At 37.5% G+C, this 21,452-nt stretch overlaps 2 protein-coding genes across 6 annotated transcripts in view; one reads left to right on the plus strand and one right to left on the minus strand.

Annotated features, from left to right (window-relative positions):
• Positions 1-21,452, plus strand: part of CASK (calcium/calmodulin dependent serine protein kinase) — a 363,551-nt gene that overhangs the window by 172,297 nt on the left and 169,802 nt on the right. For all 5 annotated transcript variants that reach the window (XM_069464106.1, XM_069464108.1, XM_069464109.1 and 2 more), the window contains exon 5: positions 697-769. In XM_069464106.1, the coding sequence (XP_069320207.1) occupies positions 697-769 (73 nt within the window). The remainder of the gene's footprint in view (positions 1-696; positions 770-21,452) is intronic.
• Positions 10,277-11,287, minus strand: GPR82 (G protein-coupled receptor 82). The gene has a single exon (XM_069463711.1). The coding sequence runs from the start codon at positions 11,285-11,287 to the stop codon at positions 10,277-10,279; it is 1,011 nt and encodes a 336-aa protein (XP_069319812.1).

Genomic DNA, 21,452 nt, shown 5'->3' on the forward strand with positions numbered 1-21,452 from the left:
CCTGTTAGCACTTTTTAAAGACTGTTCTTTAAAATGTTAACTTCTCCTTTGTTCTTCATCTTGTACTCCATGGGGAGCCTCAGCTGATCCCTGCTGGCTAGCTGAGGAGTCAGACTACCTAGGACTTGGGCCTGGAACTGTCCTGCTTTGTTCAAGGATGCCCCAACTAAAACTTGACTATGTTACAAAAAGAAATTGTACACAAAGGGAGGTTCTTCTCTCATTTGTCCTCAGAGCTAAATGGAAATAAGATGGAGAACAGACTCTGCTAGCAGATAAAAGGCCCTCACCCCTTTAGTCCAAATCCTTGGGGTAGCTCTAAGCACTGTTTAGTTAATAGCAATCCAGTTTACCTAAGTAGAATCGCCTGAGTATTGGAAAGTTTTGGGTTTTTTTCATATTTTAAGCTTGAATTTTTAGTTTGCAAAGCAATTTTACTTATGAGCTGTGTGAAATTCTTTGAATTTAGATAGGTTAGAAAATATAGAACATACTATTTCTTCATGAAGTGCATAAACTTACAAGGCTACCAATTGTTTCATTATTAAACCTCACTTTCCACCAGTCTTGTCTGCTCAAATGAAAAGTGTCCATGGGCAGCTAATATGAAGGTGGAATTATAAACTAGGGGTACTATATATTAAGTTTTAAAAATAAAAATTTTTTACAGTTTTAGGTTTCTTTGTTTTCTTACAGCCATTACATGAGACAGATACTGGAAGCTCTACGCTACTGTCATGATAATAACATAATTCACAGGGATGTGAAGGTAAGTCATTTTTATTACTAACTTTAATGTTTGTGAAGAGAAACTGATATAACAATGATAATAATCAAAAAATTTTCTTTAATATTCTTATAAAGGACATCTTAATTTTACTTACAAATAAAAATCTATTTAACCTCTTTGTATTTGGGAAGTCATTATACTAATTCTTAATAGGAACACTTTATAATTTCAATTTCTTTATTTTTACTAAAGCGTATATGCATGTATTATTACTCTTTTGCCATTGTGTGTGTGAGAGAGAAACGAAAAATCCAACAAATAGGAAAAACCAAACAATATCCTATACTGAGTTAATTGGGGGGAAAATTAAAATTTGGTTTATATAGTAAAACCTAATCATACACTTACATTTTCATAATGTTTCAAGATAGAATAGTCAGCATTGTGTTTTCTTTGCAGATAGTTTTTAAACATAGTATGAAATCATAATTATAGATGTACTACCGTTTATACCCTTAGAATACCAATATTATCATTATTCAGTCTTTCTGCCTATTTGATCTGGTATCGAGTTAATGAGAATGCTCAGTCCCTGACTCTTCGTGTCAAGCAGAATATACAGGCAGGCAAGAAAGAAGACCAGTGGGCCTTCCTCCTGATCCCCAGCTCCTTCCAAGGCCTAGAATCACTAGGGAGCCCCTGAAGTCCCTCTGGCCCTGGGCTACACTTTCAAGCTCTGAAATTTTGTCACTGGTCTCTCTCTAACCTGTAGCATGCACAGACATGGTGTTCCTTCCCTCAAGACATATTATTAAAGGCCTGGCTTCTTTGATGTATTTTAAATGGCTAAGAAAATTAAATAGAGTTTAGTTAAAGTTTCTGTAATGTTTGGGAAATTTTAATGGAAATCCTTGTAGTTAAAAATTGAGGGAAAGAAAGCAGGAGCAATTCCAAAACCATCTAGTAGAATGTTATAGTAGCAAATGAAAATCACTGAAGAAATGGACAAAATGCATATTAGCATAAATTAGTTATAAAATATCTTATTTTCAAATATCATAGGAAAATGATACTGTTATTATCAAAACTCAACACTGAACAACCCAATGGATGCATAGCACTTTTATAAAAAAGTATTCTTCAGTTATCCAAAGAGAATAGGAAGTATGGAAAAAGTAAAAGGGGGAAATTAACTATAGTAGCATGCTGTGATTATTTTGCATTAAATAAGAAAGTGCATATATACACAGTAAAATATATCTCCTTGTATATATTATAAAATATACCAGAAAGAATGTGAAAACTTAAAATGTGTAAAACATTGTTAGTTCATGTAATAGCATTGTTAAAAACTTTTGCGTGAGACAATTTTATTTTGGATGAACTCTGTTCTTGAAAGATAATTATATCAACATCATATATAATGATTGACAACATACTCTACTGTAATACTTTCAATAATATAGTCAGCTTTTGATTAGCCATGGTATTTGATATAATGACAACTAAAAACCAAATAAAATCCAAAAGTATTTATATTTAACTTCATCTTCTAATGTACCTTCTGGTTTATTTATTCAACAAATATTTAAGTGCCTACTTCATACAGATTACTATGCTTGGAGCCCTAAAAGTATCATTTTCTCAGTAGGGAGATAAGGCATATATGTATATTATCTACTGCTGCAGATCAACATACGCCAAAACTTAGTGACTTCAAACAACAGCTGCCACTTATTTGCTTGTAATTCTGCAGTTTAGGCAGAGCTTGATGGTGACTGCTCAATTCTGTTTCACAGGCTTTTGGCCAAGGTGGCATGGCTGGTTTCCACAAAGGCTTCGCACTCACTTTTCTGGCATTTTAGCTTAGGTGACTAGAATAGCTGTGAGCTGGTGGGTGCTCTTCGTGGTCTCTCAGGGATTCTCTCTCTCTCCCCGCATGGTCCCATCTCCATCAGGACAGTGTCTTGGGGCTCCAAAACAACAAAAATGGCACTTGCCAGGCTTCTTGAAGCCTAGGCACTGTGTCACATTCTATGCATTTTATTAGTTGAAACATACTAGTCAAAACAAATGGTCACAAGGCTAATCTGAGTTTGAGGGGAGAAAGATTCATCTTTTGATTGGAGGAGTGCCAGATATACACAAGGATGGGAGAACTTATCGGTGGCCAGTCTGAGTCAGAGAAATTTCATGGAGGAGGTCACGTTGGAGCCTGGCCTTGAGTCATGGAATAGTTATATGGAGACAAGAGGACATTTCACACAGAAAGAACAGTGTGTGCAAAGACCCAAAAGTAGTTTCACATTAGATTATATTAGATAAGTTTATTATTTCTAAAGTACATGCCAAATGATTTTGAGGAAGCACCCAGGAACATGATAAGGAAGGGAAGAGAGAAGCAATTCTCAAACTTCAACTTAGTAAGAAGAAACCACCAGAAAAAATGCCTTTATTCAGTTGGCAGGCACAGAGCACACATTAATACTGATATTCTTTATATTTCAGAACCTGAAAATTATACATTTTTGCATGGGTAGATGTAATACTCACATTTGGTTTACTGCAATTTTGAATGTTGATGTATTTTTCTTAAGACATTTATCAAAAAGGTATTTATTGAGTCCCTACTATCTGGCCGGCACTGTACTGTCCTAGGAACTGGAGCTACATCAATGAACAAAACAGACAAAATCACTGCCCTCATGCAGCTGACATTCTAGTTCAGGGAGACAGGCAATAATCAGTAAGCAGAAATAAGTGAAATAACTATAGTAGGTTAGAAGGTGAAAAGGACTGCAGAAAAAAACTAGAGTGGTCAGAAGGATAGGGAGTGCTAGAGAAGGGCTTGCAATTGTAAATAGGGTGGTCAGAACAGGCCACATTGAGAAGACAGCATCTGATCAAGGACTTGTAGGAAGAGAGGGAGTGGGCTAAGCTGATAGCTGAGGGAAGAGTGTTCTGGGTAAAAGGAACAGCAGTGCAAAGGCACAAAGACGGGAACACAAGTGGCATGTTTGAAGAACAGCAAAGAGGCCAGTGTGGCTGAGGCAAAACGAGCAAAGGAGAGAGTAAAAAGGGGACAGAAGATGATCCTGACTGGCTCAGACCAGAGTGGTAGCAGTGGAGGTGGTAAAAAAAAAAAAGTAGTTGGGTTCTGGATATATTTTAAAGACTGTGTCAACAGGATTTCCTAATATAACTTCAGTAACAGGTAAGTTTTATTCCCGGCCTTGTTATAGGGATATTCCAATAGTGGTTGTTATAAAATTTTCATAACAACACATTTCACATGGCTAATAATTTAAAATTTGGTTCGGTTTGTTAATATTTTTGCCAGTTTTTCTTTGCATTCAGATATACATTCAGTGACTTGTCTATATATAGATTTGGCATGTATGTAGATTTTGGTTTCTGCAGCTAAAGTTTTTGTCTAAGTTTTCTTCTCTTAGAAAAGAATAGAAGAGCATTGCAATATTTCATCATGTTTTATCTAATCAAGAATATTCTCATTCATTCTGTCTCTCTCTCTCTCTCTCTCTCACACACACACACATGCATTAGGTTTCTCAGTAGGCATTTCTTTTTGAAATCATCATAATTGAGTCTAAAAAGGATTGTTTGGTTAGATTTGAGTATATGGTACCATGTGACCTATAGTGGAAACTGCTTGCTTTGAAGGAGCAGTTTCATGTGAAATTGCATAAAAAGTAATCATATAATCCTTTGAAATTCAGGGAGATATGTGAACATAGTACAGGGTTTCCCAATAGCCACACTTAGTGACATTTTGGGCCAGATACTTTGTAGTAGGAGGCTGTCCTAGGGATTATAGGATGCTTAACAGCATTCTAGCCTCTACCCACTAGATGCCAAGTATATCTCCCCCAGTTGTGACAACTACAAATGTCTCCAAACATTGCCAAATGTCCCCTTGAGCACAAAAATTGCCCCTGGTTAAGACCCACTGTCAGAATGTTATAGTTCTCATGTTTTGCCTTTCTACAGGCATTAATTAAGGCATGCATGCAAATTTCTATTTTTTCTGTCATGTTCCCTTTAATTCTTCTTTTTCTTGTGAAAGAATGTGAAAACTTCGATTATGTTTCAGTGATTTTTCTCTTTTCTTCCTCTCACCCCTAAATTAAAAGTACTTTAGAAAGAAGTAGCACAGTTGTCAAGGTAAATGCAACTCATGGCTCCTTTCCTTCCTTCATTGGCTTGAGAGTTTGTGGAATTTTCTCATCTCTCCCAACTTCTGCAAGCAGCCTTACAATGCAGCGTGTGGGTGTGGAGAGACTCAGCATTCCTTAGACCTTTCTATCACCCTGACCTACGCACATACAATTTTAATAACTAAAGTTGAAGTGAAGCAGCTTCTCTGAGAATGCAAACTGCTACACACGCAATCACTTTCTATTCTCAATGGGGCCTGTTCCTGGGAAGCTCGGGCACTCAGTTTTTAGTTCTCAGAACTGGACAAACCCCAGTCGCGTACACACTTAGCCAGAAGCCTCCCGCCTATGTATTTCTGAGTGTGCTTCCTTTAAATGGTTTTCCTCACTAACCTGTGTGAACACGCCTGGCTGCTCTTTGGTCCCCTTCTGGTCTCAGTTCTCCTTTCACCTGCTTAGGGCCAGCCTTTATTATAAGTTCATGTTCATCACATAACACTGGTTGCCATGGCTTAAAGTATTCCTTCCTCTCTTGCTCTCAGTTGCTGATGTTTCTTTTACATCTGCTACCACAATTCCCAAAAGTCTCCATGTTGTATAGAGAAATTTAAATTCTCATTAAAATAAAAACTTACTCTTTATTAAAAGAAGCACACTGGTTAATCTTCTGCATTACTTGTGTAAGGTTGTTGAACATGATGTGCAAGTTCAGTTTGGATGTGGGATTTTAATAATTATACTTAGGAAAATCTCGTGGTTTATATGTTCATCATAAATTTATCTTGCATAACTGTTAGGCTTCTCTTCTGCTCTAGAGAAAGAAAGCAACTCCTTGATTTAAAAAAAAGTTTCTTTTGCTTATTAGAGGTGAATCCTTTCACAGTTCCTCTCCTTCTGAGCCAGGGGTGGCATATATCATATAGCCAAAGAGGTTTTCCTGTCAGGTGTAAAACCTTTCTAGCTGTAGTAACTCTTCCCAATGATACCACTTCAGTTGGAATTTGGGGCTGTGTGAGGAAGTTCCATGGCATTAGGGTCGCTCAATTGAAATGCCCTTTGTGATTTGCCAGCAAGATTTCCTTTCAGCTTGTCTTCCTACATTTACCCATAACTCCCACCCTGACAGACTGCATGGCCGGGCTAGGCTAAGTCCTTACCAAATCAAAGATGAAGGAGCTATCTTCCTCTTCTACCCAGGGAGTAGAAACTCACTTCCCATTTAAGTAGTTTATCCTGAAAAATGGGTTGTGTTCCTAATTATAGTTTGAAAGCTACCTTAATAGGAGTGTGTATGTGGGAAGATGAAAGGGGAGATAAATATTTGTCATGCCTGTTTTCTACAGTTAAGATAAAATCTTATTGGCCGAAATCAAAATCTGAGATTTCTGAAACCCCACATTTGTTTTTAACTCACGCAGACACATTGAAAACACCATTTTTCTGAAATGTAAACTGTAAAATTAGCATAAGTTTAGAAAGAAATATATAAAATATTTACTATGATATTAAATAGCCAGTTCTTCAATTATACAAAAAATTCAATGTGATTTAAAATCAACTGTTTAGGAAAGCATCTATGATGTAAAGGTAAATATGATGATAATGAGCTCAGTATATAGTGCAGTACAGGGAATTAAAATGGGAGTGTTCTATCAGAATGAATAACATAAAGAGAAATTGTATACCTCTTTTCCTTCCTTTTTGAAGTGTAGGAAACTCTTAATACCTTTATAAATATCTCTTATTTAAAGTAGTGAGTAGAGCTGTAAAGTGTTTTTTAAATAATGATTTTTAGAAGTTTTAAAAATTATAAAACTCCTAAGTACAGTGAGATTAAATACAGTGTAGCTTATGTAAAATGAAAATTACTGGGTTGGACACAGTGGCTCAATGCCTGTAATTCCAACACTTTTGGAGGCAGAGGCAGCAGGACCGGTTGAGGCCAGGAGTTTGAGACCAACCTGGGCAACATAGTGAGACCTTGTCTCTACAAAAAAAATAAATAAATAAACTCAATTCCATGACAGGTTAAAAAAAATTTTAATGAAAATTACTGATAATCTTCTTAGCTCCTCTTAGTCTAATGAGTTTTAGTTTTAAAACTCAGAATAAAACTACTGGTGTAACTGTGGAGAAATCTGGGCATCTCAGGAGGTCTCCTGATGGACTGCAACTCATTTTGTGATTCGCATGTCTAGGAAGTCACTAGATTAGACACTTCCATTTACAGCCAGCACTTAGGGAGGTCACCTGAAGTTCCCAAGTCTCCTTTGTCTCTGCAAATTAATGAGCCAGAAATCTAATTGCTACTATAAAAGAATTAATATACACTGTAAATATTTGAAGCCAGAATATGTCCATACTCTCTGAACATTTTCATCTCTCAGTTAAGCATTGAAGTAAAAAAAGGGAAAAAAATTTACTGGCCTTTTTATTCTTATTTGTTTTTAATGAACATTATATAATTGTGTCAGAATAACCTCTAGTGATTTTGAACACATGGCTCTTGGGGAATCTGTACAGTGAATTGCTTACACAGTTCTAATGCAGGAACAAAACAAAACATGCTATGAGATTAAAGGCTTGGAAGCACTGTGTGAACTTACTTTAAACTTTTTGAACACTCAAAGAATTACCCTATGGAAAAAAAAATGAGTCTTTAAACAGTCTCTAACGAAGTGACAAGTTACAGTTAGTGGTTGATTTTATTTAACTGTTTTTGTTTGGTTCTTATCTGTGAAGAGAATACAGGTACCATGAGAGTAGAAATAGACAAACTCCAAAGGTGCTTAGGATCTATTTGGGAAAATAGAACACATATATTTTAATTATAATTTATATAATACGGAATATAGTCACCATCATTTGTCTACAAGATTACATGGAAGAAAGAAATGACCGTTACTTATTTAAATATTTACTTAGATATTGGAGAAAATTTGGGTGACTTAATGCAGTTCAATTTTTCATCAGTAAATAGGCATACTTTAGGGTTGTGATGATTAAAATAATATATAAAGCATATAAGCAGAGTGAAATACTTACTAAATGATAGCTACTCATAGTAGTAACATCATCTGATTTAATAATAGTACCTATGAATATGGTAGTATTTTCTGTTCTACAAATGAAGAAATTAACACTTAAAGAGGATAACTTGCCTAAGATTGTCCAGCTAAATAAGAGGTAGAGCCAGGATTGAACCCAAGGAGTCTAACATCAGAGACCAATCCCTTAACTACAATACTGTTACACTGCCTTATCATTCATTCATTTCACAAAATTAATTGAATGTATCTACATGCCAGGTACTGTTTGTCATTAATAACATTATTTATGTTGAATACATTAAGATTTTCCTATGTGATGAAGATGGGCATATGATATTATATTAGCTTATTTTGACAAAGCATAATCCACATATTTAAGCATATTTATAAATAACATCTCCTTAACAAACATTGGAGTCAGGGACTATTACCTCTCCCAATAACATGAGCCAGATAATTCCAAATAAATATGTTTATAAAGCCTTGGATTTTTACACTGTATTATTCATGCATTTAGATAAAACTTAAGTGAGAATACTGCTTATTTTTTTCTTTTATTCATTTTGCTTATTCATTTTTTTCTTTTACTCATTTTTAATATTTTTCAAAATTACCAAAAAAAAAAAAACAGGCCGGGCGGGGTGGCTCATGCCTGTAATCCTAGCACTCTGGGAGGCTGAGGCGGGAGGATCGTTTGAGCTCAGCAGTTTGAGACCAGCCTGAGCAAGAGTGAGACCCCATCTCTACTAAAAAAAACACAAAGAAATTAGCTGGAAGAATTGCTTGAGTCCAGGAGTTTGAGGTTGCTGTGAGCTAGGCTGACACCAGGGCACTCTAGCCCCAGCAACAGGGTGAGACTCTGTCTCAAAAAAAAAAAAAAAAAAAACATTAGCCATAGATGGACTCTTGGATTCTTTTTTTTTTTTTTTTTTGCTCTTTTTTATTTTTAATTAACACATAATAATTGCACATATTTATGAGGTACAGAGTGATAATTGGATACATGTATACAATTTATAATGATCAGGTCAGGGTAATTAGGAAATCTATTACCTCAGACAGTTATTATTTCTCTATTGGAAACATTCAAAATCCTTTCTTCTAGCTATTTGAAAATATACAATAAATTATTGTTTACTGTAGTCATCCTACAGTGCTGTAGGATACTAGAACTTAATATCCTATATAGTTCTAATTTTATATTTTTTAACCAACCCCTTCCTATACACCCCTACAATTCCCAGGGTCTAATAACCACAATTCTACTCTTTAATACTAAACCTCAACTTGAATAGCTCCCACATATGAGTGAGAACATACGATATTAATCTTTCTGGACCTAACTTATTTCACTTAACAGACCCTTGGATTCTAACTACTTGAAAGCATACAAGTCATAAACCATTTGCTTCTTTATTCTACAATCATGAAATATTGTGTTCTGAACAGAAGTATCCACAATTGAGTTTTAAAAAATGATCTGTTGGTTTCATATGCAGTGGGATCCTTTTCAATATGCTTGACTTTTGCCTCTGAAAGTCTCTGCCATCTCAAATTTCAGTATAACTATAAATTGAGTTTTACGAATATCTGTTTTTTTTATTTAAGCATATTAGGGGGTACAAATGTTTAGGTTACGTATATTACCCTTGCCCTACCCTTGCCCCACCCGAGTCAGAGCTTTAAGCGTGTCCATCCTCTCCTCCCCCGCCCCCACCTGCCTGACACCCAACACCCAACACCCGACACCCAACACCCGACACCCAACACGCGACACCCGATGAATGTTACTACTATATGTGCACATAAGTATTGATCAGTTAGTACCCATTTGATGGTGAGTACATGTGGTGCTTGTTTTTCCATTCTTGGGATACTTCACTTAGTACAATGGTTTCTAGCTCTATCCAGGATAATACAAGAGGCATCACCGTTATTTTTTGTGGCTGAGTAGAACTCCATGGTATACATATACCACATTTTATTAATCCACTTATGTATTGATGGGCACTTGGGTTGTTTCCACAACTTTGCAGTTGTGAATTGTGCTGCTGTAAACATTCTAGTGCAGATGTCTTTTTTATAGTCTTTTTTTTCCTTTGGGTAGATGCCCAGTAATGGGATTGCTGGATCAAATGTAGTTCTACTTGTAGCTCTTTGAGGTATCTCCATATTGCTTTCCACAGAGATGAGTATCTATTTCTAAAAACCAAGGAGGTTTTCTTGGTGCCTGTTGTCAACCAAGCTGGCATGTTAATGATGTAGTTTAGTGTCCCTAATAGAGTCACATGAACGCTTTTCTATTTTGTGGTGTTTTCCATTTAACTGTCAACCACATGGTTGTGTGGTGAATTAGACTTTATAAAGAGATTATATAGTGTCCTTTTGAATGTTTTATCTAATAAAAGAAATATGATGGGGTCTGTGCTACTTCTGGCAGAAGCAAGACAGGTAAGGACATTTTTGGTTTCTATTAAATAATTCAATTGCTGACAGTCCTCTGTTTGGTGTAGAATATAAAATATGGGTTTAAAAATACTATATGGAAGGAAACAAACTAGTAGTAAACTCTGGATGACCAAAAGATGTCTTTTCACAGAACTGTAAGTCAAATGTTTCTCCATAATGGACGTACAGGTCCTTATTTTTCTCAAATGGCTGACAAAGGAGTAGTATGATGTTAGTACTACTAAAAATGAAAATACAATAAATGTGGTTCCAACGAGACCTGCAATCTGAGAAATTGTGGCTCCTAGTTCCATCTGCCGATTATAGCACTGCCGCTCCTCTCCTTCTGTAGCCTCTGCAACCGAGTAGTATATGGTAACTGGAAGAATTACGCCCAGTACAATTCCCCATATGTAAATGCACAGTTTTCTAGCGAAGTTGGGTTGGCGAAATTTTTTCAATAAATGACCATAAAATATTTTTTCGTAGCACAAAGTGGTCTCTTGCGGGGAATCCTTTTTCATTAAGGTAGCATAGCGGCTTATGGCAATCCAACTTAAAATTAAGAGGCTGACAAACATACTTACATGAATGGATAGAACTCCCAGAAAACTGACCACTCTGCATTGTACAGATTGATATTCCCATTGGAAACCTTTCAGGAAATAGATAACTATGAAAGGCATGGCGCTGCACACAAGCAAGTTTGCAGTCACAAGGTGTGCCAGGTAGATGTGCGTTGATGTTTTCTTACCTATTTTTCTGAAAAATATCCATTGAGAGAGAGAGTTTCCCAAGAGACCAAGAACACAAAGGAAGGTGTAAGTGATTGGTAAAGCTGTGGACGTGATCACGGATGGTTGAATACATGTTGAGTTGTTCATTTATATCAGATTTTCTTGAACTTTGCCACAGGATCTAGAACAGAATTGCAGGTATTTAATATTAACATTATAGATAGTACAGTATTTAAGCTAAATAGTAGAAAAAACAAAACACTGGATAAAATAAAATAGTAACAAAATGTATTGAATGGAAAGGGAAAATGTAGACGGCTTCTTACCTTTTCTAATTATGATTGTCCAGTTGAAATAAAAGCAAAAAATTACTTATTGTGATGGATAATGCCTTTTTCTAAAAAACAAAATTTGATACAAACAGTTAAATGCCTAGAATTTATTATTTTATATTAGAGGAATGTATAGTTCTTAGATTATAAAACAATTTGTGATAATTGATTTTGCCTAGAAATGTAATTTAAAATTTTTTAAGGCACATGCAATCAATACATGATAGCCAAAAGAAAGTGTTACAAAAGTATTTTGTGGCCACATTAATAGAGAGATGACTGGTTTTTAATTAGCACGTTAATTGTATGTAAATAGTTTTCAAAATGGTATCTTTTCATGGCTATGTTAAAATATTTCTCTACAGTCTAACATCATTAGAATAGTCTCTTCATATTTCAAAAGTAAACTCAATTACACATGAGCAAAAACTCAGGCAAAGTCCAGAATTGAACAAAAGGAAAGTGTAGCAACCAAGGATAGACTCCAAAATCCCAGGGTCATTACCAAAGGGCATTTGAAATATCTCATTTTAAATATTTAATGTTAAAATGTCATATTTCAAGAAAAAGTTTACTTTAAAATTGTATGTCAGAATGTGGTTGCTATGCTTGTTGGTTAGAGCACCCTCATGTGTCCTCAGGTATAATTTGATATCTGGGTTTTTCAGAGGATTTTTTTTTTTTTTTTGAGGATATGATGTTTTAATCACAGCATAAATGCAGGTGTGGTTTTCTTTTTTTATGTCTTGTTTTTAAATCTTTCTTGCTTCAAAGGGTACATATTAAGTGTTGAAGAGTCACATAAATTCCCTTTTGTTCTTATTTTTCTCCTTATTTCCTTATTTCTTTCAGGTGAGAGTAACTAAAGTTACTGGATTCTGGTCAAATAAGATTCATGAGCTCTATTCAGAATGTGCCAAATTTCTCTGTGTTCTTCACCATAGCTTTCTGCACACCACATTCTCCACTTTTTTATAATCTAGAATAGGGTTTCTCAATCTTTTTTTTCTTCTTAATTACATTCTCTTTTAATAAACATAAAAATTTTACCTTCTGATATTCTTATATGCCCCAAGCCCCTCGGGGCTATTTTACTTTCAGCCAACATCTACCCTTCTTTAAAATCACAGTTTTATTTTCTACATCTTGGATTATAAAAATAGGGAGTTTATAATTTTGAAATAATTTTTTAAACCAAACAATCCACACCCAAAGACTTTAAAACTTGAGAGCTACGTGGTGTCTCTAGGTTCAAATAGTGAGACCCTTAATTAATATCTACAAGTGTCTTTATCATCTTACTTTATTTCTGTGCAATTCTTATTTGGAAAACAGTCCATATGTTTCAGTGAGTTTGTATCTGAATCTAGTGCAGCCTGATGAATTGGAATCTGGTTGCAGTTAGTGTAGACCTTGGTATAAATATATAAAACCTAGTCTATAATTTCACTGATTTAAAAATCAGTCAAATAGAGAATGAAATGAGCCAGTTTATTTAAGAAAAATGTATCTGCTCAAAGTAGATTTGGGTTTTACATAAGGAATTGGAGTGATATTAAAGAAAAGCATTAGCCCCTGCCTTGTATAGATAATGCATAATGTACTAAAAACTGCAAAGGTAATGGTGCTTCTGTATGAATATCGATAGCAAATGCTTCCAAACAAAAAGGAGGTAAAAAAGACTTTTGCAGAGGCTAGCTTTATCAAACAGATGTTTAGACTCTATAGGAACCTCAGTGTAGCAAACAACAACTCATTCACCATCAATTTGTATCTACTATGTACCTTTTCTTCAGAACTAAACTTTGATTATAAAACTACTAGATAATTATTTTCTAAAATTTGGAAAATACTGTTAAACTTAAAAAATCAAATAAAAGTTACACGTTACAGATGCAGAAGTGGTTTCCAGAAAATGTCTCCAAGTCTGCATTCCCCCAGCAGAATTCCTGTCTCGAGTCACTCATGCATACATTGTGTCTCTGCTAATTTGACAAATGAGAAAAATTCTACAACTCTAACTTCAGTTACTAACAATTACCTACGTAATATGCTGACTGCCTTTCTTAATGATCAGTTTTCAAAATTTAAATAGGTTAATCCTATCTTTATAGACTTAATTTTTAAGCTAAAAATGAATAAAAAAATCACCCTTACCTGTACAGGTAGTTTATGCCAACTAAGATTATATATTCTTCAGGGTAGTGATGCCAAATTCCAGAGTTAAAATTCTCCGATCTTCACTCTTCTTGTATCCTTAGTCAATGTAAATAAATTCTTGCATGACACCAACTACAGTGGGAAAAAGGGAAATTAAACAGAGTATTGAAGAATTTCAATAGTTATGGTAAATGTAGCAACTACCTCCTCAAAAAAAACCCCTCATTTCTCTATTTCTCTTGTGGGAGGAAGTTGGTAGACAATATACATATTGTACTTCCTTATGGTTATTTCATGAACTAGTTGCACTTCAGTTAGCTTTGTTGGCATGATTGACTGAAGTTCACAGGTTCAATCATCCATGGCTAGTTAGTTTTATATGACACAGTGATAGAAGGAACCCCACTCTATGGTAACCCAATAAGATACTGGTATAAACTTGTCTGTAAAATCATTTGTGGATGGCTTATTTGCAATCTATCTTTATCAAAAATAGAGGGAGACAAAACTCAAAAGTTTTTTTACTTATAGCAACTTACTAGAATCATATATCATAGAACTGGAATAGAACTTCATGATCATATATGGGTTGAGACCCTTTATTTTAAGGTTGAAGCAGCTGAAGCCCAGAGACACTCACCATAAGCACAGAAGGCACCCAGAGGTTTGGGTCCCAGTTTGGTTACTAACGAACTAACCCACGCTGCTTCTAATTGCCCTGTGCTGCCTCCATTCGGATTCAGTGTAATACATTGTTGGGAACATTTCATAATGGATTTGGAGCCTCCTGGGAAGTACCAAATATGCCTCAGATCAAATAAATAGTTATAAAGAATTGTGAAATGGCTGGGTGCAGTGGCTCATGCCTGTAATCCCACACTTTGGAAAGCTGAGGCAGGATTACTTGAAGCCAGGAGTTTGAGACCAGCCTAGGAAACATAGCGAGACAGCATCTCCACAAAAATAAATAAATAATTAATTAATTAACTAGATGTGGTGCGTGCCTGTAGTCCCAGCTACTCAGGAGGCTGAGGCAGGAAGATCGACTGAGCCAGGAGTTCAAGGTTACAATGAGCTATGATGGCACCACTGCACTCCAGCCTGGGTGACAGAGTGACACTCTGTCTCTAAAACAAACAAACAAAAAAGAATTGTGAAAACAATTTTATGTATAGAATTGTTCAACCAGTCTGTGAACTACTAACTAAATGAAAGCTAAGTATAGAGCTTGGGAGCCAGACTTGCATCAAGCACTGCCCTTCCTTGGGTAGTTAAACTAATGGGAGTCTGAAAAAGAAAACAGAAATCTAATTTCATCAAGCCTGAGCACTTTAGTTAGCAGTAAATCTTCATTTAAAATTAATAGAAGTACTTTGCCATTTCTCATAAGCCCCAAAGCTTGCCTTATTTCATGTTGATTTCATAAAGTCTCTCTGGTGTTTGCTAATATTTCTCTCTCAAACAAAAATGACAGCTACCTGAAGTGTCTGGATTTTGTTCTGCTGCTGTTTATCTTTGCAATGCTTGCCGCTATTTAATTAAGAACAGTGACTCATCCAGGGTTACATGGCCATTGATTACAGAATAATTTGGCTTCTAGAATTCCTACCACTCTTCCTTCAATAATTTCTCATGTTCTGGGAAGGAATTATTTGGAACAAAAAAAACAGTTTGCTGTAATCTGGAGAAGAAAAAATGGAAATGGAATGCTATTTCTAAGTGATTGAAAGATAGTTTTAGTATTACCTATTTGGGGTATAAGCACCTTTGGTCCATAAAAAGAATGCCCTTGACTTCCTCTGTTGTTCCCAAACTCAGTAAATACCATTGCTCCTTCAGTTAGTCAAGCCAAAAACCTAGGAATCATCCTGGATTCCTCTCTTTCTTTCCCATTTCACGTCCAATCAATTGCTACTATTGCAGCTTCTACTACCACCACCACCATAAATTAGCCAAATGTCATGAGAGCTTACTATGTGCCAGACATCCTGCTATGTGCTTTACCTCCAAGTCTTATTTAATCTTCGCAACACCCTGTGAAATAAATATCTCATTTTAAAGGTGAGGAAAACTGAAGCTCAGAAAAATCACATAAGTTGTCCAAGCTCACACAGCCATCAGTCCTCACAGCATGGTGACTAGCTCCCCTCAGAGCAAGGTAATTCAAGAGAACAAGTCCAAAGCTGCAATGCTTTTTTTTTTTTTATCAAGCCTTTGAAGTCAACATTGTCACTTCTACAGTATTCTGGTCACACAGAGCCAGCCTTGAGTCAGTGTGGGAGGGGTAAATATCAGGAGGTGATGATCACTGGGAGTCCTCTTGGAAACTGGCTACCACAGATGTCAATCAACCATTGAACCAAAGGAAGAATCAGAAGTACTGCTTAAAAACCACTGTCAAACCACTGATCATTTATTGGGCAAGAATGCCCAGACAGGTGTTAGGTTTTGCCAGTTCTTACACTATTTTGGTTTTTAGTGTTCTCTATTCTTATTAAATAGTGGAATTCATTCAACAAATATCTATTGGAGTTTCTACTATGTTTCTAGTGGCATGTGAAGGTCACAGAAGTAGTATGTTAGCCACAAGTTAATTTAGGATCTCTGGAAATTCAAGAGAGATTCCACAAGCAAGCCAAGAATTTAGATTAATACATGTGGTACAGACTTCAGCTTGCTCTATGAATTAGAAAGGGGAAGAAACAGTGAATCAAAGTGGTTCTAAAAGGCTTTGTGAAAGCAACTGGAAGGAAAGAGAATACAACCTGGTGGGCAACAATTCTACACCATGTATTGGACAGAGCATTTTACATATAAGAACCCTAGAGATGGGTGGTAGATGTCCCACTTTACATTGAGGCTCAAAGAGGTTAAATAGCTTCCTGAGGTGATACGACTAGCAAGTTAGCTTTAAAACCACCTCATTCTCTGCCTTAGATAGCAGAAATTATTGGTTGTCCTTGTAGGTCAGTAAGGGTACCTGATAGTACTTATCATAAGGTCAAGTTTTGAATACTTGACTTCATTCAGAGTTTCCTGTTCTAGACTCTTAGGTAGCAGAAATTGACTATGGAAGAAATAAAGGCCAATTTTTTTGTATCTTTGAAAACCCTGGGCTTTGTTAAGCTAACTTTGATTCCAGCAATATCAGTATAAATTCTTTGATTATGATTTCAATGATTTTGAGATTCCCCAATTGAAATCTAAGAAAAATTTTATTTCTGTTTTTCTAAGAAATTAGAAATAGTGCAATTGATAGAAAGATTAAATGTCAGGGAATACTAGATCAACAAAATTATTACTTGTCAGGGAGAAATTCCAAGAATAATAAAGTATGTTGCAAGTTCTCTGTTAAAAGTGGCCCCTTTGGACTTTATTCACTCACATCACCAGTAGTTTTCTTTGGTTTTCATTCATCTTTCCCATCCTTCTCTTCAAAGTTCCACTTCCGTGGTCCAACTCCAAATGCTCTCGCTAACAGTTCTAATTACTTCCCTACATTATCTGCCAAATACTGATCTCCTAAGTGTTCTGTTCTGACACTTCTGACCTACCTCCTTGAGATGTTAGTGTCCTACAATTCAAGTCCTGTCTTGTGCTACTTTTCCTGCTTTTGAGATAGGTTTGTGTGAGTATCATGTGCTGGGTTTTTTTGTTTGTTTGTTTTAATCTGGACCCAGAATTCATTTGGAGTGGTTCAGTGAGAATGGTTCAAAGAGCAGGCATGTGGTCATTTGTTTTGGCAGTCCATGGTGGGGTGTATAGCAGGGGTACATGAGAACTGTCCTGACTCACGTGGATTGTTGGGGTTAGAATTAGGGTGCCTTATCAGTTTCCCTCAGAGGACACAAGACATCTTAGTCATCTCTGAACCTTTGTGCTTCATCAAGGAGGTTATTTTAGGCTATCTGAGCTAGTGTCTAAACTGGCTGCAATGGGCCTTTTAAGTCCTCTCTCTAACCAATCAGGAGCTCAGGGCACTGGTATGCAGGAAGAGAAAACATGCCTAATTTAGTCCACATTAGATGATTACATTCAAAAGATAATTATTTCTCCCAAAGGGGATAAATAACCCTTGTCCAGTTCAGTGCATACTCAAGCCAGTGGTTACCTTTAGCAGGAGTGAGCCACAGCCTTGTTACTCAAAGCTGTAGTTTATTCAAGGCTTCTGAGCCTCCTGCTCTCTTTAGGATGTGGTGTCTGGCCACAGCCCTGTTTCCAGTTGCACAGCTCTCACAAGCCCTCAGCACCTGCTACCAGCAGCTTTAATTAGGGGCATCCCACCCTTAACCAGGGTGTGAAGAAAAACCTCTACTTGCTCCAAAGAGCTTTTTTCTCAGCAAGCAATGTTGAGTGTTTCTCTCAAGACTTTTGCAACACAGAAGGTACAGTCCAAAGTTTGGAAATTTATAATAGCACAGAAAAGTTATTAGCCTTGTAAGAAAGGTCTTAATGACAAAACATAAATGAATAGAAACCCACACACAACGAACTCAAAGTGAATTTTCCTGTCAGCTTGCATGTCCTTATGCATCCAGGAGTTGGATCCATCTCTAAATTCCACTGGTAACTTTTACCTTGGGTAACTGATTGCAGCACAGCTGCAGCTCTATACCATGGGTGACCATGTAGCCAGCCTGGAATCAAAGGTTCCTCATCCCCAACCCTTTCCTCTTTTCTCTTCCCAAACCACTTATTAATATTTTGATGAGTCAGGGCCATTCTAGCAAACCTTATTTCCCTGACACCAATTGATGAGAGTGTAAAAAACTCTCACACAAATTCAAAGTACTTTTCTATTCTCTCACTCAGCAACAATCAACACAGAAGACTTCTTTGACCAAATGTGTGGGGATTTCTCCCCACCAACAAGCAAGCTATCAATTCTGCAGTGTACCCCCACTAGGTGTCCTCTAATTCAGTTCTATTCTGACACTATCTACCTGGAAAGATAGCTTCAGATCCCACAGGTTGAGGGCTCGGCCCCCAGCTGTCCCCCCACCTTCAGATGCCAATCGCAAGCCCCAGGTTGTTGCACCTGTGCTTCTGACCAACTGGCTATAAATTGGAGATCTCACGGCTCTCCTTTAGTTCAATTAATTTGCTAGAGTGGCTCACAGAACGCAGGGAAACACTTATGTTTCCCAGTTTATTATAAAGAATATTACAAAGGATACAGATGAAAAGATGCATAGAACCAGGTATGGGTGAAGGGGAGCAAAGCTTCCATGCCCTCATCAGGGGCACTACCCTCTAGGAATATCCACACCTGACAGCTATCCAGAAGCTCCCACAGCCCCGTCGTTTGGGGATTTTTATGGAGGCTTAATTAAGCAGCCATGATGGATTAAACCATTAGCCATTAGTGATTAACTTAACCTTCAGCCCTTCTCGCCCCTGCCCTCGTCCTCACCCCCAAGGATGGGGCTGAAAGTCCCAACCCTCTAATCCTGCCTAGGTCTTGCCTATGACCAGCCCCATCCTGAAGCTTTTTAATACCTAGGGGATTAACCTGTCAGTCATCTCATTACCATGCAAAAAGACATCACTTTGCAGTTTGTGAGGATTTTAGGAATTGTATACCAGGATAGGGTCAAAGACTAAATATATTTTACAAACTCACGGTCCACCGTTAGTCCTCCAGCCTGATCCCTTACATCAAAAGAATGTACAACTCAAAAGACATTGCCACATTACTAGAATCCCATTCACTCATTAGTAATTAGTCCAATCCATCATATTGTATGAATATCTCCCAGGGTAAGGTCACTCAGGTTGGCAGGCTTCCATTCAGTCTTGTCAGGTTCCAAAAGCAGGAATGATCACAGCAAACATAGAACTTCACCCTTTCAAACATCTGATATAATTGAGCTAAGAGATAATGTCATCTCTTGCTCTGAGCCTCTTTTGAGGTGTTATTGTAATATTGGCTTTCCATCAGTTCATAACCCATTTATTCATTTCTTTCCATCAGCTACTATTTCTCCTTCCCTCTATAAACACCCAAACTCTTCCACATTTGGAAAGGACATTAGAATGGCCATCGTGCTGATCTAGATTGCAGGAAGCAATACTAGTCTAGCAAGTAGCTCCTCCTTGGTCCACTCCCATTCAGAATGGGTAAGGTTATACAGGTGGAGAACTACTGAGCTATTTTTACCACCAGGCAATATGGCTGTATTCACTCTTAGCCCCAGTTTTGCCAGATGAGATGAAGGCACAACCCACCTCCATCAGGCCTTAGGAATTCTGACATAAGGTTTAAATATATAGTTACAGTTCCTTGCTTAGGAATCATCCCTGTTTCTGGAAGCTGCATTTGCAGCCCTGGTCCTAGGACCACTGCATCAGGTAAGGGAAAGGAAAAAAAAAAAGTTCAGGTGATGTGGGAAAGAAAGGGAAAAGCATAATCATTATACTAGCATACTCCTCCCGTGGCAAGAATTGTACAGTCATACCAGCATCCTTCCTCATCCCCTCTTCCCCAGATACCCTAGAAAAGCAGTGGAATCTATGCCGTGGGGATCCTCCCATAGCTCCATCTCACCTATGAACACACACTTGTGAAGGCATGTAAGCCAGCCCTTCATCCTTTTATCTCCTCCCTGTTTTAGACAACCAATGTTTTAACTGCCTGTTCCACTTCTCTATCAGACCATTACTGTGAGGAGGGTATCTTTCTACCCACTGTTGAACATTATGGGCCATATAGTGTGTTCTTTGGTCTGAAGAAATGATGGTTGGCCATTCAAATCCAAATCCATGCAATGTTTTCTGGTTTTTCTATAGCACTCTGAGCATTTGCATATTTCACAGGGTAAGTAAAGTCCAGTCCTAAGTAAATGTCTATTCCTGTCAAGACCTATGTGTAGCCACCTAGGGCTACCAGCATCAGTCTCACTTGCCAGCTATGTTCTGGACCTTCCCACCAGGGACTGTGCCCCACAGCCATCACCAGTCTCTATTGTAGACAACACTCTTATTGGCATTTTGTGCCTGAGAGGGGTGCAAGAGGAATGTGTCTAGATTCAGCCCATCTCTGCGCTGCTGCAGTAGCCCCATACCCATGCATTGCATGAACCCAGGTGGCCACCTCAAGAGAGCACACGGGGATCTCTACTTTTCAATTCCAGTCACCTTCCGAACCTGGAAGGGGGCTCTTCTGACGGGCATCGACACTTCCTACTTTAATGCACCCCCTCAAATTTCCATAGTGCCATGCTCCATATAGGCATTCTTTGAAAGGGCAGGTTTTCATTGCCCTCTGCCCATGAGTCAGTAAAAACCCAAATACAGGGGCTTTTACTATTGTTCATTTCTTCAGAATGTAATCCAGCCCACGAACCTGATTTGTTCTTACCTTCCTTGATCAAGAGTGGCAACCTTGGCTGGGCGCGGTGGATCACGCCTGTAATCCTAGCACTCTGGGAGGCCGAGGCAGGAGGATTGCTTGAGCTCAGGAGTTCCAGACCAGCGTGAGCAAGAGCAAGACCCCGTCTCTACTAAAAATAGAAAGAAATTAGCTGGACAGCCAAAATTACATATATAGAAAAAAATTAGCCAGCCATGGTGACACATGCCTGTAGTCCCAGCCACTCAGGAGGCTGAGGCAGAAGGATTGCTTAAGCCCAGGAATTGAGGTTGCTGTGAGCTAGCCTGACGCCAGGGCACTCTAGCCTGGGCAACAGAGCGAGACTCAAAAAAAAAAAAAAAAAAAAGTGGCAAGCTTCCAAATAGGATATTGTCCATTCACCTTGGAACTGCCCTCTACAAACCCAGCAATTCTTGAGTGGTCAGTTCAGAGCTGTTTATAGAACACT

This window comes from Eulemur rufifrons, chromosome 30, assembly GCF_041146395.1.
Source record: "Eulemur rufifrons isolate Redbay chromosome 30, OSU_ERuf_1, whole genome shotgun sequence".
NCBI classification, from domain to species: Eukaryota; Metazoa; Chordata; class Mammalia; order Primates; family Lemuridae; genus Eulemur; species Eulemur rufifrons.